This window comes from Elaeis guineensis, chromosome 5 (genome assembly GCF_000442705.2).
Source record: "Elaeis guineensis isolate ETL-2024a chromosome 5, EG11, whole genome shotgun sequence".
Lineage (NCBI taxonomy): Eukaryota > Viridiplantae > Streptophyta > Magnoliopsida > Arecales > Arecaceae > Elaeis > Elaeis guineensis.
The window spans coordinates 113,699,797-113,727,595 of NC_025997.2; the positions used below are offsets into that span (position 1 = coordinate 113,699,797).

Consider the following 27,799-nt stretch of genomic DNA (forward strand, 5'->3'; position numbering starts at 1 on the left):
GGGGGGACCGAGTGTCGTTAGAGGGAGAACCGAGTGTTACCAGGAGGAGGGGGGACCAATTGATTTGTCGTGGGGAAGAGAGGGGCCGATTGTGATTTTTATTTTTTTTGGATAAGTCCCTTAAGACTCGGTGGTTGGAACTGTGGGAGGACGACTGATATAGTCGTCCTTCCATAAGGCGACTATAAAAGTCGCCCTTCCATCAGGCGACTATGAAAGTCGCCTTCTCAAACATCGATATTATTGACTGACTCACCACCCCACATCCTCCCACATGGCGTGGAGGAGGGTCCAGATGGCATCTAAAGTCGTCTTACCTTAAGATGACTTTTTTGTGAATAGTAGTTTGATAAATATTTTTTCAAAAATATTATTTTAATAAATAATTTTAAAAATAATAGTAAATGAATAAAAAATCCTCAAAATTGAGACCGCACGATTCAGGACAGGACATGTTTCCTTTGTTGCCAGCTCACTTTTTTTCTGAAAAGCCTGTTGTCAGCTCGCTTTAGGTGCCAATTCCTCTACAAGATACAATACCCAATCTCTTCTATTGCTAACCAGTTTTATCTTCTCACTTATACTTTGAACCTGTGTACAATTGTGAATTACGACCCGCATAATACTTGGGAAAAGCCGTAGGAGAGACCCAAAACCGGGAAAGTAGATTTTGCATGATCCAAAATGTGGAAGCTTATGCAATATCCTAGAGAACAGATCTTATTCCAACAGAATTAATAGTAACAATTAGATAGCATAGTGCCTTCATACAACATGGTTGAGAACAAGAGGTTACTAGTCTCTAACTGTTCTACAACCTTTTATTAAAACTCTACAATCTATCATCAGTGGGCCTTGGGCAATTATGGGCGATTTCAATGTCATTAGATTTTTAAAAGGAGAGGATACGTATAACCAATAGTGCAGTGGCGGCTAGAGAATTCAACTATTTTGTGAATTCACTTGGTTTACTGGAGATTAATATGGCGAGTAAAAAGTTTACCTAATCAAACTTCACGGAAAAATTTTGTTTGGCAAAGCTAGATTGATGTTTGTGATAGTGGATTGGCACATCAAGTTCCCGCTTACCTCTCTCACTCCCCTAAGGAACATCGGATCGCATGCCATCAAAACTATCTTTGTCTAATCAAGTCAGACCAATGGTTGGTGTTAATAGGCCTTTCCGTTTCGAGAATTTGCAGTATACTTATCCTGAATTTGGTGAGTTAATCCCATTATGGTGGAATGAAGTATCTTAGTCTAACGATGTGGTCGCTACTTTAATCCAGAAGTTTAGACATATCAGAACATCCTTGAGAAAGTGGAGTAAAGAAAACATTGGCAACCTCTTAATGACTAAAAAGGAGATATGCTCAAAAATTGATCTGCTAGACATTAAAGAGGAAAATGATGGAGTGGTTACTGAGGAAAGATAGCATCGTGATGAACTCAAGGATCAGCTTGACACCCTATTGAAGAGAGAGAAAATCATGTGGCAGCAGAGATCTAGACGTCAATGCCTAAAAGCTGGTGATTGAAATACTCGCTTTTTTCACATAATTGCAAGTAATAGGAGGAGGAACCAAATTCTTGAAGTCAAAAGTGATGCAGGTCGAACTCCCGCAAATCAAGAAAATATACAACAGCTCTTCAATTCTTATTATAGAACCTTGTTGAGATCAAAAGCACCTAAGGTCATCGATTTGGATTGGAAGAGGCTCTATTCCGAAGAAGCTCAAGATTTTATCTTTGAGATTAAGAATATTTGATGCCTTGTACAACTTATCAGTTGATCTTACAAGGCTCAACTACACATTCGTAGTATGGATTCCAAAAAAATCTGATAGTTTGTCAGTGGCAGATTATAGACCCGTTAGTCTTGAGAATGGAGTAATTAAGATAATATCAAAGGTTTTGTCTTTGAGGTTAAGACCTTTTCTTGGTTCACTGGTTTTAGACTTTCAAACTATATTTGTCAAAGATAAAATGATATTTGAAAGCTTTATCACGGCAGCTGAAGTGATTGCATTCAGTAAAAAGAACTAAGATGCCTGGATTGCTTTGTAAATTGGATTTTTTAAAGGCCTTTGACAGTGTATTATGGAATTTCATGTTTGAGCTGCTTCAAAAGTATGGGATTTAGTCAATGTTGGATAGATTAAATTAAATCTCTTCTCACAACTGCACGATCTGTAATAAGGAAAATAGATTTGGAACAAGAAGGGACTGAAGCAAGGTAATCCTCTCTCTCCTATGCTCTTTATTTTGGTGGCAGATACTCTCACTCGAATTTTGAGATGTGTAGGATATGAAGGACTCTTTTATGGCATTAATCCTTTGCTAATCACTGGTCAACTCCACTATACTCAATTTGCCGATGATACGTTGATTTTTTGCAATGCAAATAAAAAGCATCTCAACTCTCTCAAATTCATTCTTTATGCTTATGAGTTGCTTTCAGGTCTAAAGATTAACTTCATTAAATCACAGCACATTGGCCTGCATATAAAAAAGGAAAGAGCAAAGAGTTTTTTAGCAATGATTAGATGCAAGCTTGATCATCTTCCAATTCAGTATTTGGGTTTACCTCTTCATCATTTTGTGTTGAAGAATGCCAAGTAGAATTTTCTACCGAAGAATATTACAAAGAAGCTTGGAGGATAGAAAAGAAAACCTTAACACTAGCAAGAAGGCATACGTTGATTAACTCTGTTCTTAAAGCCATTTCAATTTATTGGATGGCCGTTGTTCAATTGCCGATGGGGTGGAATCAAAGGATCATCAAGATATGTAGAGAATTTCTTTGGAGTGGACAAAGCCAATGTAGCAAAATCAAATATTTAGCTAGCTGGAAACAACTGTCACCCAAAAATCTTAGGAGGGTGGGGAATATCTGATCTCATCTCATTAAATCAAGCCCTCTTTTTCAAGTGGCTGGCAAAGTTGCATGAGAATCAATAAAAACCTTGACAATAGCTACTTTACAGAATCTATTATTGATGCAAGCCACTTGCTAGCTCTTCTGATAATGGTTAGAGATGGCTTCTCCCTTTTGAAAGGGAGTTCTAAAGATTTTCAAGTTATGCCAACGAATTACTATCTTGATAGTGAGGAATGGAAGGCAGACTTCCTTTTTGATTCGACACATGGATGGGTTGTTATCCATTATGGCTCCAATTTCCCAATCTTTTTCTAATGGCTCTCGATCAAACTCTAACACTGGCTGACTTTCTATCCTGGAACAACTGGATTGAAAACTTTAGAAGTCCTATAATGTTTGCTGCAGGGGTTGAATTCTAAGAACTTGATTCGAAATTGGGATTGGTAATCTTTAGCAGAGAAGCAAACAACCGCAGATGGAATTGGAGTACATCTACAAACTTTTCGGCAAAACAATGCTATGCTTTATTTACTCATAGAGGTATAATCTCTCGGTTTGGAAAAATAAATTGGAAACTTCCAATTCCGGAGAAAGTCAAGCTTTTAAATTGGCTTTGCTATCATAGAAAGATTCTCATAGTTGATAACTTACTTCGAAAGGATATAACGTAGTGTTTGGTTCGCGAGAATGGAGGTCTGAAATCAGAATCGGAATGGATGACTTCCATTCCAACCGTTTGATTGAGAGAAGTCCCATTTCGATTCCGATTCCAGAGTGGAATGGAAATGGGTCAATCTATATAGAACTCAATCCCTACTCTGCTCTATAGATTCAATTTTCCATTCCGATCACGAACCAAACGCTTCAGAAGATTTAACCATTCCGATTCCAATTCCAAGCCATTCCCATTCTCATTTCTATTTTGATCTCGGTTATTAACCAAACGCCTCCTAAGAGTAAATTTAGTGTGCCAGTTATGCTATAAGAAAGAGGAGACAGTCGACCACCTCATGCTTATCTGTAACTTCGCCAAAAGCTTTAGATATTGTCTTCTTTAAAGGTTGAACATCCCTAGTCTGTCAATGGAAATTCAAACAGTCTGGGACGAGTGGCGATGTCAAAATCAGATGAAGAAAATTTCTCTGACCATTGAAAATCTGATAGCCATTGGATGTTAGGTTCTACAGAAGGAAAGAAAAAATAGAAGATTCAACTTTGAGACCAAGATATTATCTGAAATAATGAAATCAACCATTTTTCTATTTCAGTAATAGACTTCAATGAAAGGAGATGAAGCATGTGGTACGATAACAGCGAGGCTAGAATATTTAACGAAAGGAAAGGAACTGATCATATCTTCTGAAGATAATACTTTAACCAAAAAAAAGGGAGTTTAGCAATGAGAACAGATAAACTCTAACAACACAATACAAGACCATGCAAATCACGCATCAATATTTATTTTCTTCCCAGGAGACTCGAGTTTGGTGAGTTTATTTGGCTTATTGTAAATTGACTTGTAACTTCCCTCTAGTAGATGGAAATGTTGTTTATCGGATAGAATAGTAAGTGGAGATTCACCGATCGAAACTTTGTATCAGACAAACCTTCCAACAACTGCACCACCTGATGAAGCTTCATTTAGCCAAAATAATACAATAATGAGGAAGTGTCTCGCTTCCATTACCTTTTACTCGAAAAAACCTCTCACCGGTGAAACAACCCATCTAAACTAGTTATTTTCCAGCTTTGCAGATGATGGAGAGAAAGTCAACCCCACATCATTTGCTAATTTCATAATAAAAGCTTGTTAAAAGCAAAACAGTTAAACATGGAAACATCAAGGCTCTACAGATGATCCAGCACTTGGCCCCACCATTTTGTTAATGCAAATGCTGCAACAGAAAATCTAGCCAAAAGGAAAACCAGCATAATATCATAAAAGATACTCAACTGTATTAATTAACAACCTTTCTTATGAAAGGCTGGCGATGATACCTGGAAAGAAATTTTCTCACTATAATCAACAAGCTTGAAAAAGAGGAAGAGGATCTGCCAAATTTCTGCATCGAGATGAAATCAATTATGAAAATAATTTCATCATACAGTCCAACTATACAGAACAGAATATACATTGGCACCATGTGTAATCTTCACTATGATTTGCACAAACCAGTTGGATGCCTCCTAATTCTTGAATTACGTGTTTAGTGAGGTGGTGGCAGTATATGATAAAGCTCTTGAATTTCCTTGCCAAACAAGCCCATGAATTAGTTAACTCATTTATGCTTTCTGCATGCTAAATGTATCGCATTTCTTTAGGTAGCTGTTCCTATGAACATGAGATACGGTCGGCTCCAGCAGCCCTGTCCATTGGCTAGCCCATCATTGTGAAATCTCAAGCATGCTTGACCTTCAATGCTCAAGGAACGTTTTCTCTCAAAGAACCTGCGATAGGAAAATTTCAAACAGATTAAAAAAGAACTCAATAGGAGTTCCCTAAGACATTAAAAATCTAATTAAGATCTGTTGTACACAGCATATACTTAAACATAAAGATCAAATCATAACAGACACAGCCATTAGCAGAATATGCCAGCCCAAAATTGTTCTTTGCATCATAGATCTTGTCTTACATGAAGAGAATATCTTGTCTTGCATGAAGAGAATTCAAGTACTTTCTGGGGGGTAGAAAAGAAGAAGACTTCTTCACATGAAGGACTTCAAGTTCTTTTCTTTTCTGGCAGGAAAAAAAAAGTAAAATACATCAAAGATTTTTTTGGAACAATAAAAATCAATATATTCCTAATTTTGAATCAGGATTACCTAGAACATAAATAAATCACTTGGTCCGACTCTTATGTGGTGTCAAGATAATAGCGGCAAATAGTCGACTACCAGTAAAGTGTCAAAGAATGGAAGCTATTATGGGACATACAGTGCATTACAAGTGAATAATTACTATGCATCACACAGATTGTTATATTCCACCTCTTGTAAAGAAAAGAACTTACACATTTACTGAGCTGTCTCTAAATTCTCTCTATCTTTTCATCTTAAACCTGACATAACATTGATTCTGCCTCCATTTCTGGACAGGATGACTGGATCTCCCTCTCCGTCTCTTACACACATATTATGAGAGAGAGGAAGGATGGAGAGAGAATTTCAAAAAAAAAAAAAAAGGTAAGTATGTATAGGCAACTCTTGCTATTTTAAATCGAGGGAACAAGATTCTTTCACAGTGATTGTTCACAACTTCATATTCTAAAGATTGCTTATCAAAGCAACTTAGCTTTAGCAACCGACGACTTCACTTATCTGAACCTATTCCATATACCTGAGTGGATGTCTGTAACGGAACCCAGCCCTAGGATCTAGCAATGCTCTACAAACCCCCCTCCCCTCTCTCTCTCTTCTCCCATTTCTTAGTTTTGCTGTTGTTTTCCTTTTATTTTCTTACTTTCACTCTCTTCTCCTTCACTTCAAATTCCTCTTAGCTTCCACATTATCATACCTTAATAATCAAGTGTCTTTTATTGGTTGCATTCCCACTTCTCCCCCTTTCCTTTTTCCCCCCAACTTTTTCCTTTTATTCCTCTAACTTGTCTTCATAATCCTTTAACTGTTTCCTTATTCCCTGTTTATCGTCTGTTCTTCTTTGTTGCTGTGTGATTTTCTTCCTCCTCATCTCTCTCTCTCCTGCCTTCTTCAGATTTCTTCTTGTTCAACACCTCAGACACTAGACAACTGCCTAGGCATTAGCAGTCTTCATTACCGAGGGACCTCCTAGCCACCTCAACCAAAACACAATAGAAACTAAATAAGCTGATACATTTCCAAAGCCTAGAAATTATGTTAAAGCTATCCTTGTGAGCTTGAGGTGTCATGAAAGAAGAAAGCATTTTATTACAGAAAGCTTGATAGAGGGGGGAATCATATGCAAACAATGAAAAGACCTTAGGTTGCGTTTGGTAGCTGGCAATCTATCCAGATTGCTAGCAATTTAAAAGGGCCCCACTAGATTACCATATTTGGTATGCTTTTTGGATTGATAATCCAGATTACCAAGGAGAGAGGCAGCTATCCAGACTACCTCTCAAGAGATAATTTTGTAATAATTTTTTTGACGAAACTGGCCTCCCCTCCCCGCACGGCACCACCCGCGCTTCCCCCCAACCCGTGCGCCCCCCCCCCCCCAACTCCTCCAGTGGCCCCTGCCACCTCCTACCCCGCCTTCATGGCCCTCATCGAAGGCAGCACGACGGGTGGTCGAAAGGCAGGGGGCGGTGGGCAAGGCAGCGCGGGCAGCCGGGGGGTAGGTGGACGGTGGCCAGGGCAGCTTGGGCGATCGAGGGGCCAGGGAGGGGTGGCAGCACAACAGGCGGCCGGGGGGCCGAGGTGCGGTGGCCAAGGCAGCACGGGCGGCCGGGGGGCCAGGGAGGGGTGGTAGCATGACGAGCGGCCAGAGTGCGGTGGCCAAGGCAACGCGGGCGGCCGAGGGGCCGAGGGGTGGCAGCGCGACAGGCAGCCGGAGGGCCGGGGAGCGGTGGCCAAGGAGGCCGGGGTGCGGTGCCGGAGGCACGACAAGCGAAGGGGGGGTCGGGGCATGGCGTGTGGGGGGAGGAGAAGGAGAAAAAAATAAAAAAATAGTTTAAAAATAATAATTTTTATAATAATAATAAGTATTAAAAATAATTAAAAAAATTCATATAATAATTTTTATCATTAAAAAATTTAAATAAATAATTTAAAAATATTAAACTAATACTTTGATTTAAGAGTATTTTGAAAATTCGATGTTACATTACCAGTAATCTGATTGTCATACCAAACATGTCAATCAAGATTCCCAGTAATTTTTCTGCAATATTACCTGTGTATACCAAACACAGTAATCAATATTACTGGCAATCTATTCAGATTGCAGGTAATTCAGATTACTATTGTCTGGCAATGCACCAAACGCAACCTTATAGTAAAGGGTACACTTGGATACTGCAAAAGTACAACAACAAGACCATTAATCTGCTGAGGATGATAGCTAAGATGACTTCTAAAGATATCAAATGAGATACAGAAGCATCTGAATTATGTTATGGACAACTTTCAAATATTAATACATGCAAAAAAAAGAGCACTCCACTATTGCGGGGTCAGGGAAGGATCAAATGTATGTAGCCTGCATGCAAAAAGATTGTTTGTGTTTCAAACCTATGACCTACAAGTCACAATGGAGCAACATTTTCATTGCACCACTAAGGCATATCCTCAAAGAGCCCCATTTTTAAATTTTCACCTACTACCTCACATTTCTAGAGTAGACCTTCCACATCACTTTTATCTTTATAGACAAAATAATAGTTTACAGATTACATGTAAATGCACCTCCAACAAAAACACGGAGCAATAAAAAAGTTCATGACAGGTGGTTGGTCAAATTACTCACAAAACAGATTTGTTTTTCATTTTTTTGATGAGCAAACAGATGGGACTAACCAAAGCACTGGATATATGTGTATGTGTGTGGACATTGTGTACGGATGTATGCATATTGTTATCTTACTTATTCTTTCTTGGATGAGAACAACATGCTCCATGCTGTTGTCCTTCCATGCATATGGGAGAACATTGTTGTACATATAAAGGGATGGTTGAATTCCTGCATCCTCCATCCATTGCAACACCTGTGCATGCAAAACTTACATTAATATTTTGTAATCAATGCCTAATACCAGCAATACAACAATAGCAATTACTACTACTACTACTTTGATGGTAGTCATGGAAATAATCATGAAGCTGCTGTAAAAGATGTAACGCTTGATCTAAGTAACCACCACATCAAAGGCTATCACCACTCAACAGGACTTACTGAAACCAGATTCTCAAGGAATGAATCAACTCAAGATAATTTTCTTTAACATTGAAATGCTGGGAATAAAGCTTGTGTCTTCTCAATATACAATTCTTATCATGCAGGGAAAGGTGGAGAACAAGAAACACCATCATTTTTTATAAAGTGAGTTCTCCAATGCTTCAAGATAAGGAAAAAAAATATTTAAGATATTTCGAGGCTTGGCTTGACAAAGCTGCCAATGGACTATGTTTATTTATAGCGCACATGGTCCTTGTGGTAAATGATGTGGTAGATAACAGAACTGAAGGTATACCATTGTCATTGTAGGTAATATTTAAAATGGTGTCTTTTGTTTTTCATTTCGAGGGATGCAAGCTATAATAGAAGACCAAGAAGTACGACAGGAAAGATATAATGGACAGCCCAAAGAGAAGATTGATCAATCTGTCAAAAAGTACATGAATTTTATGCTGTGCTTCCTTCTATTCACCAAACCATATGTGATTGTGAGTGAATAGACACTAATACCACCATAACATTAATTAAAAATGTTTGACTAAACTAAAGAGCAAACAACATTTGCATGTTATTTGGTGTAATACACCCAATTTATAACAACTTTATGCACCTCGATATATTTCCGCCACTTCCCAACAGCCAAAAGATTTTTCAAGAGAATCGAGTATGTTGCAGAGCTGACATTTGAACCTGAGGTCACTATCTTGTAAAAAAGCTGCATACATAAAAGGTAAAAAAGCAATTCAGTGTAGAAGTCCCGCAATCATTTCATAATTAACAGTAGATGCAATAAGTAATGGACACAAATATCACAGATACATCATAACATGTTAAAGCACCATTGCTTCAGGTTTAGTTAAGCTTTTCAACAGAGTCTATTAAGTTATGAACTCATAGGAAAATAATCACTGAATTAATCCAGCTACTAGAGCTTAGTAGTTGTCACTGAATAGTCAGAATGCAGAGATTACTAATCAAAAATAGTCTGGAATTGATGGTTGCTTGGATTGTTGGGAAAACTTAATCTTACAGAGAGCACTTAGTTTATAATTCCACATTCGAAAGGATCTCCTACTGCTAAACTTCTGGGAAATTATATATATATCTGGAGATAAATAATACAAATGATTGACTTCATATATTAGACAGATTAAGAGGTAAGGAAAGGTTTTCTGAATATAACCCCTTCCTTTTATGTTAGTTACATATAAAGACCTTTCTTTTATATATTTTTCAGATAAGCTTCCTTCATCCCAGCAATTTCCAAATGGGCCCCAGTTTAACTTTTCATCAGCCATCATGGAAATACTTACTGCAAGTTTTTCCATTTCTCTCCTCACTCGACCCTTTGGAGTGTTTACCCAGTGAACCACTCCTACTTCCCAACACCATCATCATTAAATTTTGAGCTCCTAGCTAGCCAACATGGAGAGAATTACATTTAGAGATTACAGGACTCATCACTAGCTAGAAGTTCCAAGGGCTGAATGAGAGGAGGAATCAGAAGAAATTAAATCAATATTTCATTCGGGGTAATGTAAAACAAATTTGAATAGTATCATGGAATTTCTGGGCTAATGGAGGTCTTGATCTGCAAATATGCATATATGCTCTTTATCTATTAAAAAAACAGTTATAACTTACATGGAGAAAAACTTTTCCTTTTACCTGAAAATATTCACTTACTCCATTGATCAGGAAGGACTTGAAGTCTTCAAATACTTCAATAGATAGCATTAATCTATACTCTACTGTTGCATCTCTACTTGGTCTTTCATAAAATCTTGGGGGCATTCTACACTGCCCCCTTCTCCCGAAAATAGAAAAACTTTTGTTTTTTCATAAACATTTACATATAGCACCTTTTACACATATCTTCTTATATAATGAATAATGCATGGAGCAGCCATGGAATGCAACCAACAAGATGTTTTAGCAAGTATCTATTGCATGAACCCTTTTTACAATTACAATTTAAAAAAATTCTTTCCAGAGTTTGGTCTTTCTGCGAGACCAGCCATTAAAATGGTCATCTTAGGTTTTTTTCCTTACCAAAACTGGGATTGATAGAATAACAAGTACAACATTCAGGAATTCTGAAACCAAGTTTTCAAAAAGTTCGGAATAAAACAAACACAAAAACAGTTAACTAATAGAGATTTGAAAGCTGCACAACATCACTCCATTTATATACTAGAGCATGTGAAGCAAGCATAAAAGAGTCAACAACAATAAACAATAGGGATTCCTACAGAAAAATAAAATTATTAATCAATAATATGCAAGTCGTTCATCAAAAAATTGTTAATTATTTATCATTGTTCATGGTATCGAGAATAATTTGAAAGCAGGGTTCGCCGTACCGGGCCGAACCGTCCGGTACGGGGCGTACCGAGCCGGACCGGTGCTCAAACGGTCCGGTTCAGATCTTTTTTTCGAGAAACAGCCCGAACCGGTACCGAACCGAGCGGTTCGGTCCGGTTCGCTTCCATACCGTCCAAAACCGGACGGTATGGTCCGGTTCGGTCTGATTCGGTGTGAACCGAACCGTACCGACACACCATGTGCCAAAAGTGACGAGGGGGGGTCGGAGATCACATGCATAAAAAGCCTTACCTGCTGCTTTGGAGTTCTCTGAGATGTCTCAGAGAACTCCCGAGGATTCGAAGGTCTCAACGAAACCGTTGAGACCTCCGAAAAATTAGAAAAAAAAGAAAAAAATTCCGTCAAATTGCAAGAGTGGTTCGAGGAGAGGCTGATCTTTGGTCGGAGGTAAGATAATGTGTTATTTTCTTAGTAAATATTTTTTTTTAATTTTTGTTATTAAAAATAGGATAAGAATGAGAAAGAATGAAAATAAAAGAAAATCATGCCAAAATCTTGTGATTTTGGGATGATTTAATTATATGTGATAGATCTTTGGAAGATCTACACGATGACAACAAAATTGTTAATTTTCGTTAATTATATATTTTTAAATATTTTTAAATATTTATTTATTTAAAAATTAAAAAAAATAAATTTTACGAAAAAAATCAGAATTTGGGAATCATGTTTAGAATGATTCAAACTACTTAAATCTAATTTCTAATTTTTTTTCAAATATTTGAAATTAAAAAAATATTTTTTTAATTATTTAAATTTAAAATTTTAATTATAAAATAAAAAATATATAAAAATAGTGTTATATTTTAGTTAATTTAAAAATATTATTTGAAGCATATAACATATTTATTTTGAATTTATAAATTTTAAAATAATTATTAAAATTATTTTAAAATTATATATAATTATTTTAATTATCGTTAAACTATCGTTGTTTGTTATACTTGCATATATTTATAAGAAAAAAATTTAGAGCATGACGTTCGTTCACTTTAATTAATCAGGTATTTTATAGTATATATTTATTTATATAAAAATTATTAAAAAAATAAAAAATCAGTGTTAGTTTTGAAATTGAGAATAATGTTTAGAATGATTCAAAACAATTGAAATATTTGAATCTAACTTGAGATTTTTTTGAAATTTTTTTTGTAAATATTTAAATAGTAAAAAATATTATCAAATAAAAAATATATGTAATTAGTGTTATATTACAGGTAATTTGAAATAATTAGTATTTTGTTATATCTGCAGAAATGAGTAAGAAAAAAGATCAAGAGCGTGATATCGGTTGGGATCATGGCGAGATGCTCTCGGCTCGGCATCATTGGAGATGCAAATGGTGCAACACAAAGTTCAAGGGAGGAGGAGTGACTAGGTTGAAGCAGCACCTAGCTGGTGGTTATCCTGATGTGTCGATGTGTCGGAAATGTCCGCAAGAGATCCGACAATTGATGAAAAAGTACTTTGCTGATTCGAAAGCAACGAAGGAAAGGACAAAGCAGAAAAAGATCGAAGTAGACCATCGAGCTGCAGAGCCACCTTCTTATCACTCTAGAGAGTCAGAGGAGGCTTCTGCTCTAGATGATGAGGAGGCACAGATTGAGGCTGCCATTCATGCGAGCTTGGCGGATCAATACCAGTAGGAGGAGATGGCCCGGTACAGAGACCGATTCGGACCATCATGCTACGAATCAGGATCTGGATCAGCGACTGGTAGGAGAGAATTCGAGTTCAGGAGGACTACCTCAGTCAGAGAGCCTGGTGGTAGAGGGAGCAGACGCAGCATGTCTTCTTTGTTAGGAGCTTTTGGCAGTAGGAGGAGGTCCTCCAGAGATATTCCAGCAAGAGCCAGCATTTAGGATTTGGATCCACATGCTTTGTCCAACAAGGATTCAAAGCAACAGAGAATTGACAGTATGCTGAAAAAAGATAAGAAGAAGGATATGTGGCGAGCTATTGGATCATGGTTTCATTTCAGCCATATTCCAGCAAATGCAGCAGCCAATCCTTACTACCGATCTGCTATTTCAACCATAGAGGCTGCCGGCCAGGATGTAGATCCTCCAGGACCTAAGGACATCTATGGTCAGCTTCTTGACAGCAATAAGGAGGATCTGCAGAGATGGATTGCTTCTTACAAAAATAAATGGCCTACATACGGTTTGACAGTGATGTGTGATGGTTGGACAGGTCCTACTAGACGAAGCATCATTAATTTTTTGACATACTGTGATGGAAAAATATTTTTTTACAAATCAATCGATGCTTCAGATAAGATGCACGATGCCACATATATTCTTGGTCTGATGGAAAAGGTGATTGATTCAGTGGGTAAGCAGCATGTCGTGCAGGTCATCACAGATAACGGACCACAACATAAGGCTGCCGGAGAGTTGCTGATGGAGCAGCGACCGCAGATATACTGGACCCCAAGTGCTGCACATTGCATTGATCTTATATTGATAGATATCGAAAAGATTCGCAGAGTGCAGCAGGTAGTGGAGATTGCCCAGACCATTACTAGATTCATCTACAACCACACATGGGTTCTTTCATTGATGCGGACGTATACTGGGAGGGAGATCTTACGACCGGGTATCACACGGTTTGCTACCAACTACATAGCACTTGATAGTTTTCTTCAGAAGAAAACAGCCCTACGTCAGATGTTTGTCAGTGCCGAGTGGCAAGAGAGCAAATATGCGAGGGCCGGCACTGATGGAAGTCATGTGGAGAACTTGATGACGAGTCAGTCATTTTGGCAGCGAGCTGAGAAGATAGTGAAGGCTATCAAGCCTTTATATGAGGTGCTTCGCGCTGTAGACAGCGAGAGATACCCCCAGATGGGCTTCCTATATTACATGATGGAGAGGACAAAGAATCAGATCAGTGAGAATGATCCTAAGCATGCTCAATAATTCATTAACATTATTGAGCGCCGTTGGAACTATCAGATGGACAGAGATTTGCATCTAGCTGGTAAGTTTGGATTCAAGAATGTTTTAAAATATTTTTTCGAAGCATGAAAATAAAATTATGCTTAATCAGTCTTGAAATTTATCTGCAGCTTATTACTTGAATCCGAGATTTCAGTATACTATTCCGGGGATAGATATGAATAGCGAGCTTCTTGCTGCTCTTCGCAATGTCATATATAAGATGGTGCCCGATCCAGAAATCGCGTCGTTGTGTCTGCAAGAGGTATGCTAGTTTAAAACAGATGTAATTATTCAACTGAATTCGATCTGATATATTTATAAATAATAAATATATTTTATTTCAGACGAAACAGTTTAGAAAGAGATCAGACAGTTTTGGAGTCCCATCAGCTGTCGTAAGCAAAAAGCAGATGAATCCAGGTAAATTACATATCAATAATGAGCAATGTAGATTGATATGTAATTTTGCTTAATAATATCATCAAATTTGATATATAATTTTACTTTTATAGCTGAATGGTGGATTCATTTTGGAACGTCAGCAGAAAATTTGAGACACATAGCTGTCCGTATTCTTTCTCAGACGGTCTCTGCTAGTGGCTGTGAGCAAAATTGGTCCACTTTCGCCCTTATCCACAGCAAACAGAGAAATCGTCTGACATAAAAATATCTCGACGATCTTGTATATGTTCACTACAATCTGAGGTTGAGACTAAAATGTATTCAGGAGGAAATTCAGTTGAAGTACACTGATCCGACGCTGGATGATTATACCGATGAGGATGACGATCCGATCATCGGATGGCTTGCAGGTCAGCAGTAGGAGCCAGAGCTTGATGAGCCAGGATCCCCTCCACAACCAGCCAGTGTGGTGGCAAGGGAGATCAGGGTGGATCCAAGACAATGGGCAGAAAAAAAATATTTCACATAGGATTCCAGCTGATCAGCCACAGTCTGAGGGGACATAAGGGACTCATTCATCACATGACTCGCTATCCGATACATCTTTCCAGAGATTCGAGCGAGAGATGTATAGACGTTCCTCCCGGTAGCCAGCAAGAAGGCATTCATCCTCCCAATCACAGGAAACTCAGTCACAGAGGGGCACAAGGGGGGAAGGAAAAGACAGTTGCACGTGCACCACTCTCGAGAGTACAGGAGCGATCTGGTTCAGATACGGACACCAGGGAGAGTGATGATGATACTGGTAGTAGTAGCCATGGATCTGATGATCAGGGAGGAACTGGAGGACAAGAGACCACCGTTTATGAGACACAGCCACAGGGTGATATTCGATTCACCGATGAGTCTCAGTTTACGCATGTCACACAGGATAGGGATCATGGTGGATGAATCGGTAGAGATCGTGGAGAGTCGATTTCATATAGACGACGGGCTCCTAGAGGTCGTCCAGCACATGATGCAGCTGCGGATGATCTTGCACGTGGAGTAGGGTCCATGGATGTATCTGGATCATCCTCGCTTTATGGATCCTATTATCCACAGCCACCTTATGATCCATATGCATATGGTGCATCTGAGGCATCATCTTCTAGTGGTTACTACCTTATGCAGCCTGGAGCAGCTCCAGGATCAGATTTTGCTACTGACATATTTGGATGGGCTCCTCCACAACCATACCATCATCTCGAGGATACTTCTCAGAGTCAGAATTTTAGCGAGAAGTCTGAGATGTCTTACAATCCAGAGAGGATGCCTTATGGGATGATGAATATTCGAGAGTACGGTGCAGCTTGGCTAGAGGGTTGGACTGATGTCCCTTCAGACTATGTTGATGATCCAGATATCTACGAGCGTCACAGACACTCGACAAGAAATTAAATGCAGAGTACATCTTAAGGTTCGTATATCAATTATTTGGCTTTGTACTTAAATATTTAGATACATTTTAATGCGTATTTTATATATTTTTTCTTTAGTTTTAAGATGACATAGTTGAAATATAATGTAAATAAATATATGTTTGAAATTTTGGATCAAGAATCTTTGTACCGCAACCTAACTCCAAATTGAACCCAAATATGTCAATAATATGCAATATAATGCCATATTGAGGTTGTATTTATCAATTATTAACTTTAAAAATTAAAAAAAAATTGAAAATCAAAAAAATTTATATACCGGTACCGGACCGGTACGCCGGGGCGTACCATGTGTCGGTATGGTACGGTACCGGTACCGTACCGATCCGGCACCGGCACCGGCACGCCGACCAGTACCGGTACAGCGAACATTGTTTGAAAGTTTTGTGAATTATTGAACTTTCTTGTAATTAATACAGAGAATCATTTGAACAATTTGAACTAACTAAATCTCTTACGGATTTGATCATCAAAAAAAAAAAACTAGGATCATATTTCAACATCACTATGCTCAGTGCTCTTGCAGTCTTCTAATCATACCATTTCTTTTCTTCCTATTCCATTTAAACACTTGGAAGTCTAAGGAGACCATGAAAGGTGAACCATAAAGAGTACATGTCTCTCTACCCTTTTGTTGATCTTTAAGTTTCATGGTAGGCCACTCGCAAAATTTGCCTTTAACCAAGCGTTCAGCATCACACAGGGCAGGTGTTTAGTTGAAAGCCCATATAGAAAATTCTCAACTTTTGATAGATCACAAGTTAAGCTCATGGCGATTCAAGTGTTCTGCAGTAACTCATAGAATATTGATGCTGGAAATTAACAGTCATTTAGTGTAAAAACTGAATATGTATCAATCATATGCAAAATAGTCATTGGAGAACAATGGCAATTAACGTCAATGAATCTTTGTCCAGAAATTTGTCTTTGTTTATGGACCACAATTCAAGAAGGTTCCATGAAATATTCCGCAGAACACTGCAGCTGCTTCAACCTGACACCCGACCATATACAGATTGTGCTTAGGTGTTACACAATAGTACCACCACTACCATCAACTTCACAAGTTATAAGAAAGCGATATTGGAATATCTGTGACAATGCCATTTCACAAATTATAAGAAAACAATATCCGACAGCCTGATATAATGTGTGCATCTGGGAACCAATCAAAAATGCGATGAGAATGAATAATTCCTTTTAATAAAATTTATTCAAGCAGAAGTATCTCAGGTAGAAAGATAAAAAGTGCATAGTCACATGCCTAGATGCACAATGTAATGTCTCTTGTACCAACATGAATCAAAGTGCTGTCAACAGGGATATGCATGGTGCCAGTGCCTCACCAGCATGGCACTAGCACGGTATAGGCTGCATGACAGTACCTGGCTTGCTGTTGTGACAATGCATGCCAACACCAGCATGGAATAACCCGCACAGCATAGCATGATATGTACCATGCTACCAGCACAAAGTTCATCAATACCTGGTAGAATAGTAATAATAACCAGACATGTCACCTGACACATCATATCTACTAGTGGATCTTTTGATATGAAATATCATCCATTCATAACAAAAAATGAGTAATAACGGGAATAAAGGGAGGGAGCCACACTACCAGTGTGATGGTGAAGTATAAAAAAATTGACCAATTTATCAGATAAAAGACTCTAAATAGAACCATTATGAATCATATAGTCAACCCAATTAAACGGGCAAGGCTTGTAAGTAACAGTTAGTAAGTTATAACTAACGTCCATGAATGCATAAGAATATTTAGTCAAAAATATGTCAGTGTCCCTTGTATTACACATAGATATATCTGAACTCAGTACATTTTGATAGTTTGATGGCATATTCAAGTGCTCAGAAAGAATATCATATGCATAATTATTTGGTTCCTGAAGAAAACTAACAGCTATACCGAAGTTTTTGACAAATGATCCCACTAATATGCAATAATTACCTTTATCATAGTCTCAATCCTCCCACTCTTTCCAAGAAAACAAAGAAGCTGATTTAAAATCCCAAGTGAAAGTGATGAGAATAAGGAGGGCTCCATATGTTCAACTATTTCGCTTGCTTTTTTCCAGTCTCTTAGCCTTGAACAGGAAAAAATGGTAGTTAAATTTCTGGATAAGAAAGAAGAATTATCAAATTCAAGACAAGAAATTAATGATACAGTGAAAGAAGTTTAAACGACAACCTTCATGGAATGATTTGCAGCAGTTAGGTATTCTGGCATATACTTAAGAGAATTCCAGGAAGGATTAACATGTATAATATGAGGTGAAGTAGGGTTGACAACCTAAGAGGTCCGAAAACAGGAATAATTTTTTATGAAACTGCTGCAGACTGAAAGGCGCCAGTCTGTTAACAGACATTAGAGAAAAGAATAGATAAAATAAGAAACAATTAAGAAGAGAAATTTTAAAGATATCTAGATGTCATATCTAAGATTGAAGCTTCACGCTTTCATACCATGGGTGGATCTACAAGTGATGGCCAGCCCTCTTTTAGGGGTTTGAGGAGGTTTACAAAATGGCATCCCATTGCACAAGGCTGTAAAGCCCAGGGAGGGTCAGATGCATGCAGCCTTCCCCTCGTATGCAGAGAGGCTGAGGAGGTCAACTACTTGCACAAAATATCCTGAGGGTGAACTACACATGGGATGACTGTTCACTTGTTTTCTTTAAGGCCAAAGAATTGCCCACCCATACAAGCCCAAATGAAGAAGGTTGCAGGTCGACAATGGGTTGATAGGCAATTGTGAGAAGCATCTCAATTTATAAAATAGATTTGTAACTAAATATGAATTCTAAACTGCATATCAAAGATGAGAGAGAGAGTAAAAGTTACATAATGCTACTGGATTATCAAGTATGCTTCTGTATGCCATAAGTAGCAAGTGCCAGCAACCAAATTAGAAGTTTTAACAGATTCTCTGGATAATATCCGTCTTTCTACGCCAGAAATCAACCATATATGGGTAGTAAACTACTTAATGTTTGTGCACTTGTTAGAAATCATAGTCATCATCAAATGTATTTAATTGTCAACATAAGTAAGAAAAAGAAAGAAAAACCGGAAAAAGGTCAGGCATACTGTATTGAAAGAAGTTTGATGAAAACTATCCTTGTATCACCTGATGGGGCAATATATGATGGCCTTCTGAAGGAATAACCAAGGTGGAAGTGAATTTACTTCCCAAGAGGCTATGTCAAAAAAAAAAGAAAAAAAAAGGAAAATGCAAAAAGTGACCCCATATTAAATAACAGCCAACAACTGCAGTCACAAACACCATGAATGATAAAGAACAAACAAAGGAAAAGTGAAATTGGAAGCATTGAATATTTCATCTGAAAAAAATAAATAAGTACTAGTTTATTCTAAAAAAATAAATAAGTACTAGTTCAGTACTCAACTCGATAGATAAACTGGAAGAGGTTTAAGAAATTTTTCCAATTGCAGGAGCAAGTATAACGGTCCCAAGAGTATAAGCTAGTATGAAGAAAACAGAAACTATAGTCTTCTAAACATCAAACAGTCATGAATAATTTCCACATTAATCAGTTTCTAATCATATATAACAACGTTATTGTTAGAATAATGATATTGGTCTTCGATTAATAAGCTCAACCACAATCATCATCTGAAAAGGATATAAATGACAACAAAGACAAGCAACAAGCAATAATTACCATTTAGAAGCATCAATTCTCAATTAAAGCATTACATTTAGTAAGAAACAGGTAACTTACATGCTGCAAGCAGAAATAATCTCAAAAGAGGCACTTGAGTTTAGAGGAATGTGCTTCTGTCTCATCAACTCTGCCATCTGAAGAACCTTTGTATGTTGACATCCTCTATTCAGAACTTCCATAAGGGATGAACATGCAATAGGATCTAGCCGGGTATCATTTTTTTCCATGTCTTGAAAAATCTCCCATGCTTTCTTCCAGTTCTCTAAAGCAGTCCACAATTAATATCCTGTGAGAAAAATTCTCTTACCAACATTTTATCCTTGTTACAGATCAAGGAAAGATATTACCTACTATACCGTAGGCATGTATCATGGCAGTGTATGTTATAACATCAGGGAAGCAGCCTGTCTCCTTCATCATATTGAAAGTAGATTCCACTTTTGTTAGTTGACCCTGAAAGGAAAAGCCTTATAAGACATCATAATTTGCACTGAAGTAGATTCAGAATCAAAAAATATCATGCAGGTCACTAGCACTTGCCTGTTTGCTGTACATGCAGATCAAAGATGAGTATACCTCCTTAGATAAAGGAATCTGCATGTCCATCATCTCATTGACAAATTTCTGAGATTCCATGTATCTTCCTACCTTACATAAACCACTAATTAATATATTAAAGGTAACAGCATCAGGTTTTATTTTATTTTCTCTCATCAACTTGTATAATGTTAAAGCTTTATCATATTCCCCAACACTCATATAGCTCCCAATGGCCGAGTTGTATGCAACTATATTTAATTTAATGCCACGGGACTTCGCTGCTAAAAGTACTGAGTCAATCTTAACAATTTGACAGCATCGGCCACAGGCTGCCAAGAGAGTGCTTATTGAGACATTATCTGGTTGAATACCGTTCTTTTCCATCTCACGCAGCAATTCTACAGCTTCCTCCAACATTCCTGCAGATCCATAAGCATCAATCAATGCATTATAACTAACTCTATTTGGCTTGCATGAGTTTCGTTTCATCATGTCAAAGACCTCCCTGGCCTTCTCAGGCTGTCCAGATCGGCCATAGGCATTGAGTAAGGAAGTATATGATACAGTATCTGGTCGGAGTCCATTCCGCTTGATTAACTTAAAAATTGCTAACGCCTCCATATGCATTCCATGTGAAGCATAAGCACCAAGAAGTGCATTATAAGAAATAATATTAGGTTTCAACCCTTCAGCAAGCATCATGTCAAATACTGCCTTGCAATTTTCAATCTGTCCACAAACAGAATATGCATGAATAACACTGGTAAATGTTATGATATCTGGGGGGCATTCTGCTTTTTTTTCCCTCATTAAGTTGAATATATCCACAGCTTTTCCAAATTGTCCAAGTTTGACAAGGCAATGTATAACAATATTAAGAGTGATAGTGTCAGGGTATATATTTGTCTTTTTCATAAGTTCAAAATAAGCTAGAGCTTTCGAATATTGAGCCCCATTCTTGAAAGCTGATAAAACAATGTTGTGAGTCACCAAATCAGGTCCAACACCATTTTCTGTCATTGTCTTGCAAATTTCAAGAGCCTCTTTCCAGTTGCCACCAGATCCACAAGAACTGATTAAATTATTGTATGTAGTTCGGCTAGGAGGTATCTGTAAGTGATTTAGAAAATATTAAATAGCAAAAAGAATTAACGTAAAATACTAATTATGAAATCATTGCTTGTAGATCCATAAGAGAGAAAGGAATATCTATTTTGATGGCAGAGCTTGTCAGAAAAGCTGAAAGATATGATCAACAGTATGCATATTCATTTGAATCAAAACAAGACACACACTAGCAAGGTTCTTAAGCATGACAATATCTAAATATTTGACTGGTAGTCTACAGAAGAGGGAGTTATAGTCTTATGGATAATAGGTGAGATGCAACGCAAAAAGCAAATGGGCCGCATCAATAGGACCTGAGCTCTCACAAGCATGGTTTTCGAAACCATCCCAAACCGCTCAGTTCGAGGCGTTCCGAACCGAACCGGCGGCCAAACGGCCCGATTCGGCCGTGAAAACCGGCACAGAAAAAAAAAAAATAGTGAACCGCTGAACCCGAACCGGGTGGTTCGGCCCTGTTTCGAACCAAACCCACCGGTTCGGCTGTTTTAAGAGGGGGAAGGGCCTGAGAGGAAGCCAAAAGGCTTTCTCTCTATTATTTCGATGCAGCAGAGGCATCTTTCATCCCTTTTTCATTTTCAGAACAGTCGAAAAATGCGCAATCAAGCTTGATTAGAGGTACGTATTCGATCCTAGCTTTCGTTCTTCACCTTCCCTTCTCTTTTTTTTTTAAATTCGTGGAAAATGGAAAAACAAGGAGAAACTATGTCAAAAAAAAAATTTCTTTGATTTTAATATATGTTGTAGATCTATAGAAGATCTACACAATGACACTAAAATCATTAATTCTCGTTACGTATATAATTTTTAGAATTAAAAATATATTTTTAAAATAAAAAATTATTTAAAAAAATAAAATTCGAAAAAGAACTGTAAAATCAGATTATGAATGAGGGTCTTACAAGATCAAAGAATTGCAAGATCATTGATATACTTAATAAAATTGAAAGAGAAAAAGGGCTGCCAACTTGTCAGGACTGCTAATCCAAACATCTGGCCTCTCCTTTGAATTATTTGTTACTTTGTAAAAGGGTGGTATTTTTTTTGGATACTCATTCTTCCTAAAGCCATAATTTGAGATCAAAGAATAGTTTTATTGATCAAAATTTCTCAAAAAATTTATAAAAAAATATTAAATACTGCTTAAAAAAATTAAAAAAAAATTGACGTGCTGGTTTGACCGGCATGCCTACCATACCATGTGTCAGTATGGTACCAAACCGGTACCATACCGCACCGGCCGGCGACTGGAACGGCGTCCGGTACCAGTTCAGAAAATCTTGCTCACAAGCTTCCTTGTCTTTCTCCTTCCATCACTCTCTTCTTCCTGCTCTAATGCAAAACAGGGAAAAAAGCAGCTGGGCTACTTTTGATTTGTTCCTGACCAGTATCAAGCAGAAGTGGCAGCTGCTGGTCTATACCAGTTGATTCTAAGCATTTCAGACTGAGGCGGACCAGTTATGCAAGTAATCAGGGACCAACACTGTACAGTGAACCAGTTTGCTACCAGTCGGACATGGTATGCCTAGTATGGAACGGTAACCAGGTCTTCTATCCTTGATTAGTTATGATATATTCAACTATTAAACGACATGAGATACCAATGGAACAGGAACATGCAGTAATATGGATTACTATTATGGTACTAACAAGTAAACAATGCTAGACATAAGCAAGACACCAAGGAAACATAATTCTGAACATGACTGGACTAAGTGGTTCGCGCCATATAGTTATTTATCAAGAGACTTCAGATATCTAGTTGACCAAAACAAGCTCAAACACAACCTCCACATAAAAATAAGTACAAAAATATCAGGTGCAAACCACTAAGTGCAATCAGATATGAAAAATACAGATACATACGGCAGCTCGAAGCATATCTTCCATTATATTCAAAGCCCAGCGCCACTGACCAGCTCGACCATGTGCATTGATGAGAGCATTGTAAGTTTCAACATCAGGTTTGCATCTACAAAGAAAATTGAGGCATGCTATCAGCCAACCCGTAACAATAGGCAAGAGAATATTAAACATAGTACAGCAATTTTGTCTGCCCTATCAAATTAATTGAATGAAGGATGACATCCGCATTTAAATTTTATAGTATTAAGATAGAAATGGCAATATTTTCTCAAATAAGCACAATAGAATTTGGAAAATAAAATAAAACTGAGTGATACACTATTGGATCTGTCTTCAGAATATAATGATTTCCAGCTGTAAAAATGATGAAAAAATAACTAAAAGAAATAAAAGTATGATAAACAAAGCATATTGTTTCTCCTCAAATCCATAGTATGTATCAAACAGAACTGAAATAGAAATTAATGTATTAGCAAAATTAGTTCCAAAAGATGGCTAACAATACTCTTTCTTTCTTTGAAGGGTATGGCTGAAAAAACATTAATGACTTGCTTTATAGGACTAATAATTCAATTTCTCAGATATGGTATTCAAGATCTAAAAATGATGCCACTATCACATGTACAAACTTCATGTCTTCAAGTTTTAAAAACAACAGTCCAAAATTTGATGCAATGAAAAATATAGGATCATTAAACTACTTAGGGCCTGTTTGGATGATTGGATTGAAAATTATATGAGATTTGTTGGTTGGGCTAGGCCTATATCTTTTTTTCCTTCCTATGAGCTCAAAATTATAGGATTGTAGGCTGGGCTAGGTCTGTGTTCAAAAGAATCATAACCACCCAGGAATAGCTTTAGAGTGGGCCGGCCCGAATCCCATAGGGAGAAAAAAGACCTGTTGAGATCCTTTTGCTGGTTGTACAGACCTAGTCCGGCCTGTAATCCCATGATTTTGTGGGTTGTACTAGCCCAACCCACAAATCCCATATGATTTTTATGCGAGAACATCCTACATGAATCAGTCTTGTTGGTCAAACAGCCTGCAGACTCCCCTAAATCTTCATCTAAGTTCTAGCCTACAGGCCCTTTGGTCTGCAGAAAAAAACATATGGAGGTCTTTCTTCCTCCCATAGGATTTGGGCTATGGAGGTGTTGGGTTGATATAGGTCATATCCAAATAGGGTTCCCAATCCACGATTCCAACAGGAAATCTAGCTGAATTTCCCAAACAGGCCCTTAGTCTAACCCAACCATTCCATGATATGACTATAAAAATTCATAACGATCTTTATTCCAGAACTTGTAATCAACCATCCAGGCCAGCATCTAACATTGCAGGCGGTACCCTGTAATATGGTTAGAACTTTTTATATCCATACCTCCACTCTTGCATCTCAAAGAATAAGCCACGTGCTTGATCGGTTCGATTATATCTGGCATGCAACCTTATCATCATGTTGTATATGTCATTCCGAGCACAATAGTTCTTCTGATTTTTCATCCAGTGAAACACATGAACAGCATGTTGAAGGGATCCGGTGTTCATTATTTCCTACAATAAACTCCAAAACAGAAAAAAAAAATTGCTCAATCCCCCCTATAGAATGTTTTGTGAAGATATTTTCATAATAAAGAAGCAGTTTAGTAATATACAAAATTACACATATTTGCCAACATGTAATGTGAGGTCACATGCTGACCAAAAGCATTCGATACGTTCAGGATGACCTACCTAAAGGATTAGTGCATTTAGTTCGCGTAACCATACATGCCTCGTGTTACTCGATACAAATCAACAAAAGCACGATTGCCATAGATTACTTGACTTGATTAGACATCATCAGATATGCACAATGTCTACCGAATCAGCTAAGTCGATCCTTCTACAAGTGACAAACAAAACATGAAAAGGAGTCAATTTGCACTATGTGGCAACAATACATGCCTTACATGAGTGCTGTGAATGCATTCACATATCATGTAGCTGTTATTATATTAGACAGAATCAACACTATATGAATGACATGTAACTCCAAAAGATGAAAGCAAAATGATATGCTATGAGTCTAACCAACAAATCAGAGTTTCCTACAAAAGTTGGATTTTTATAAGAACTGGACCAATTCATTGACTCATGTAATGATACTCAGCTATCCAATCCCATCCTAACCCTAGACAAAAGATGCAATTTAAACCATCATATTTTCCCAAAAAAAAAAAATTGGTTGCCTAATTTGTACATATATACATTTTGGAGCATCTTAAAAATCATTGTGTGGACAATATATGTTCTTTCATATTTCTATGCATTTATGCTGAGGCTTAAAGTGCAGGCCTGTATTCATCATGAGAGATAACCTTTTTACTCTCCCGCCAACATCACTACAAGTCATAGCACATTGCAGCGATACAGTCCAACATGAAGAAATACAGGTAAATATTTCATTACATCACATGCGGCTAGAACCCAACGTACCCAAAATCAATTACCATTCAGTTGAATCCCTTATTATATACTAACCTTCAAATCTCCCAATGTTTGAGCTCTTTGTTTTGCTTGTCTAATCCAACATGCAATGTTAATATGTTCATTGGATTTTTTTTTTTTTTTAACTGCAATACTCATGTTTAGACGCTCAGCGTTACCAATATTATGTTCTTGTATCATGCTTCTTTCTTGTTCCATCATCCTCTCAGGTAATTAACTTGAATCCTAATTTTAAGCCCCGCCCCTTTTAACACAATAGATTCACGGATCATATAAATATTTGTCTAAAAAGCTCATTGATATGACACCAAATGATCTTTTTTTTTCCGTGTGACCTTTACCAGCCTGTGGATTAGATAGGCCACATTAATTTCCCTCGCTTAATACTTAGCTTTTGACTCTACAACAATAATATTCCATCCATTACGGTGAACTTCTACTCGAATTATCAGATAAAATTTCAGCTAAAGATTAAGTGCAAGAGAAGAAAAGGATCACCAGATACCCTTATGAGAAGTGGGAAGTTCTTCCTCGCAAACCGGCCGACCCAGCAATTGAGAACGCCCTCGATGTCCTCCCAGTGGTCGACCCTCAGCACCTGGTCGACGACCTCGGAGACCTTCCAATCCTTCTGCCACCGGCTGCCTTCGACGCGGAGGCGGTACCTGGCGGGGATTCGGTCCTTGCCGACACCGCTCACCTCGGTGGAGACGCAGTGCCTGCCCTTGTCGTAGTCGACGAAGCCGACCAGCTTCTTCTCCTCCCATGAACGGTCTTGTTTGGTTCTGGGAGTGGGTTTGATCCATATCGGCGGCTGGGGTGTTTTGGGGGGGTTAAGGTAGGGGTTTGGAGGGTTGGGGGGTTCGGAGGGGGCGGTGGCCATGGGAATGGAGTGAGTTGGGGACCGCTGCAGCCCAAATCGGGAGTGACCGCGAGAGAGAAAGAGGAGGATAAGGCACCCCAGTTTTTGGGTTGATGGTCTTTTCTCTTTTTTGTTTTTTTTTTTGTTTTGGCTTTTTCCTACCCTACAAATTACAATTCATAAATGCTGATACTAGCAGGTAAACCGCGCCTGGCGACGGGATTTTAAGTAAAACTGGCATATAACCCGCGCGATGCGCGGGGATTTTTTTTTTTTTTCTTATCTAAAATATATATCATCTAGATCTCATGAACAAATAATATTATTTTATAATATAAAATAGATCCCTCATAATGAGTCTTAAGCAAAAGATGAGCGGAAATATAAGACCCATCGAGAATCATGTGAGCTAATAAATCCATATTGTATTATAGATTCTTTTCTACCTCAATAGTGTAATTATATAGGTTCATGTTTTAGCTGTAATTTAATTAGATGTCTAGATATACATCATAAAGATTTATGACATTTTTATCCTACATCTTCTCAATTGGTACTGTCACCTTGAATTAGAGTCTGGATCATGATAAACTTTGATAGAATGGTGAAGGAGGTATGAAATACCACATAATGGTGCACCACATTAATCACGCAATTTAGATCTTATGGTCTCCATCATCAATTGCACAATTTAGATCTTATTGGCTCTATTCGTCGTGCTCTCGTCCTAGAGTGCGGTGCTCCAACATCGTATTCCTCTGTCGGTTAGAATTTTATTTTTTAAAATAAATTTTACTCTATGTTGAGATATATTACTACTTGAATCATGCTTGAGATTACTAATCAGCATCAAATCTAGCTGTAGGAAATTTCTGTAATCAAAATTTGAAGCAAATACCACATTTTGAGGTGGGTGCAAACTAATAACACTCTTGGTTTTTAAGAAGTTCATATGGTTGAGATGTTTGCAAAATTATTATTTATTATAATTAATTTAATAAAAAATTATTTTTTTATAAAAATAAAATTTATCAAATTTTATGTACCGGCTACCAAAATCTATCCTATCATAGTCATCATATCATAGATGTACAGCTGTGATTAATGAATGAATTCCAAACTATTTTTCTGTACAAAATAACTCAAGGTATAATTAACAAAAAAGTTACTTATGTTGACATACGTAACCCGTCAACCAAATTCTTTTTCCATCCCTTCCGATTTCCACCCCCGACACCG

General features: G+C 37.6%; 1 protein-coding gene and 1 pseudogene across 7 annotated transcripts; one reads left to right on the forward strand and one right to left on the reverse strand.

The window, feature by feature from the left end:
• Nucleotides 1-4,934: 4,934 nt before the first annotated feature.
• On the reverse strand, nucleotides 4,935-26,660 carry LOC105045536 (pentatricopeptide repeat-containing protein At2g41720). Of its 7 annotated transcripts, none has more exons than XR_832077.3 (11): nucleotides 26,204-26,639; nucleotides 24,590-24,762; nucleotides 23,208-23,313; nucleotides 20,217-21,326; nucleotides 20,024-20,129; nucleotides 19,734-19,938; nucleotides 17,939-18,074; nucleotides 9,370-9,474; nucleotides 8,448-8,568; nucleotides 5,518-5,621; nucleotides 4,935-5,329 (listed from the first exon to the last, which is right to left on the reverse strand). XR_832077.3 is itself a non-coding variant. In XM_010923846.4 (11 exons), the coding sequence occupies exons 3-11, from the start codon at nucleotides 24,754-24,756 to the stop codon at nucleotides 5,304-5,306; spliced, it is 2,082 nt and encodes a 693-aa protein (XP_010922148.1). In that variant the 5' UTR covers nucleotides 24,757-24,762; nucleotides 24,943-25,093; nucleotides 26,204-26,343; the 3' UTR covers nucleotides 4,935-5,303. The 7 variants fall into 7 exon arrangements, 5 of the variants coding, with proteins under 5 accessions (XP_010922148.1, XP_010922149.1, XP_073114214.1 ...); XM_010923846.4 differs by lacking the exon at nucleotides 5,518-5,621 and adding an exon at nucleotides 24,943-25,093 and having other exon boundaries at nucleotides 26,204-26,343; XM_010923847.4 differs by lacking the exon at nucleotides 5,518-5,621 and adding an exon at nucleotides 24,943-25,093 and having other exon boundaries at nucleotides 24,590-24,772; nucleotides 26,204-26,343.
• On the forward strand, nucleotides 10,337-14,439 carry LOC140857757 (uncharacterized; annotated as a pseudogene).
• Nucleotides 26,661-27,799: the final 1,139 nt, after the last annotated feature.

Bases quoted from the DNA above. Each gene is read 5' to 3' on its own strand.
- LOC105045536 (XM_010923850.4), bottom strand. From the start codon at position 26,581: ATGGCCACCGCCCCCTCCGAACCCCCCAACCCTCCAAACCCCTACCTT. The intron at 19,939-20,023 runs GTAATATCTTTC...GGACTGCTTTAG, and splicing joins ACATGCCTACGGTATAGTAG to AGAACTGGAAGAAAGCATGG. The intron at 5,330-8,447 runs GTAAGATAACAA...TTCCTATCGCAG, and splicing joins TCTCATCCAAGAAAGAATAA to GTTCTTTGAGAGAAAACGTT.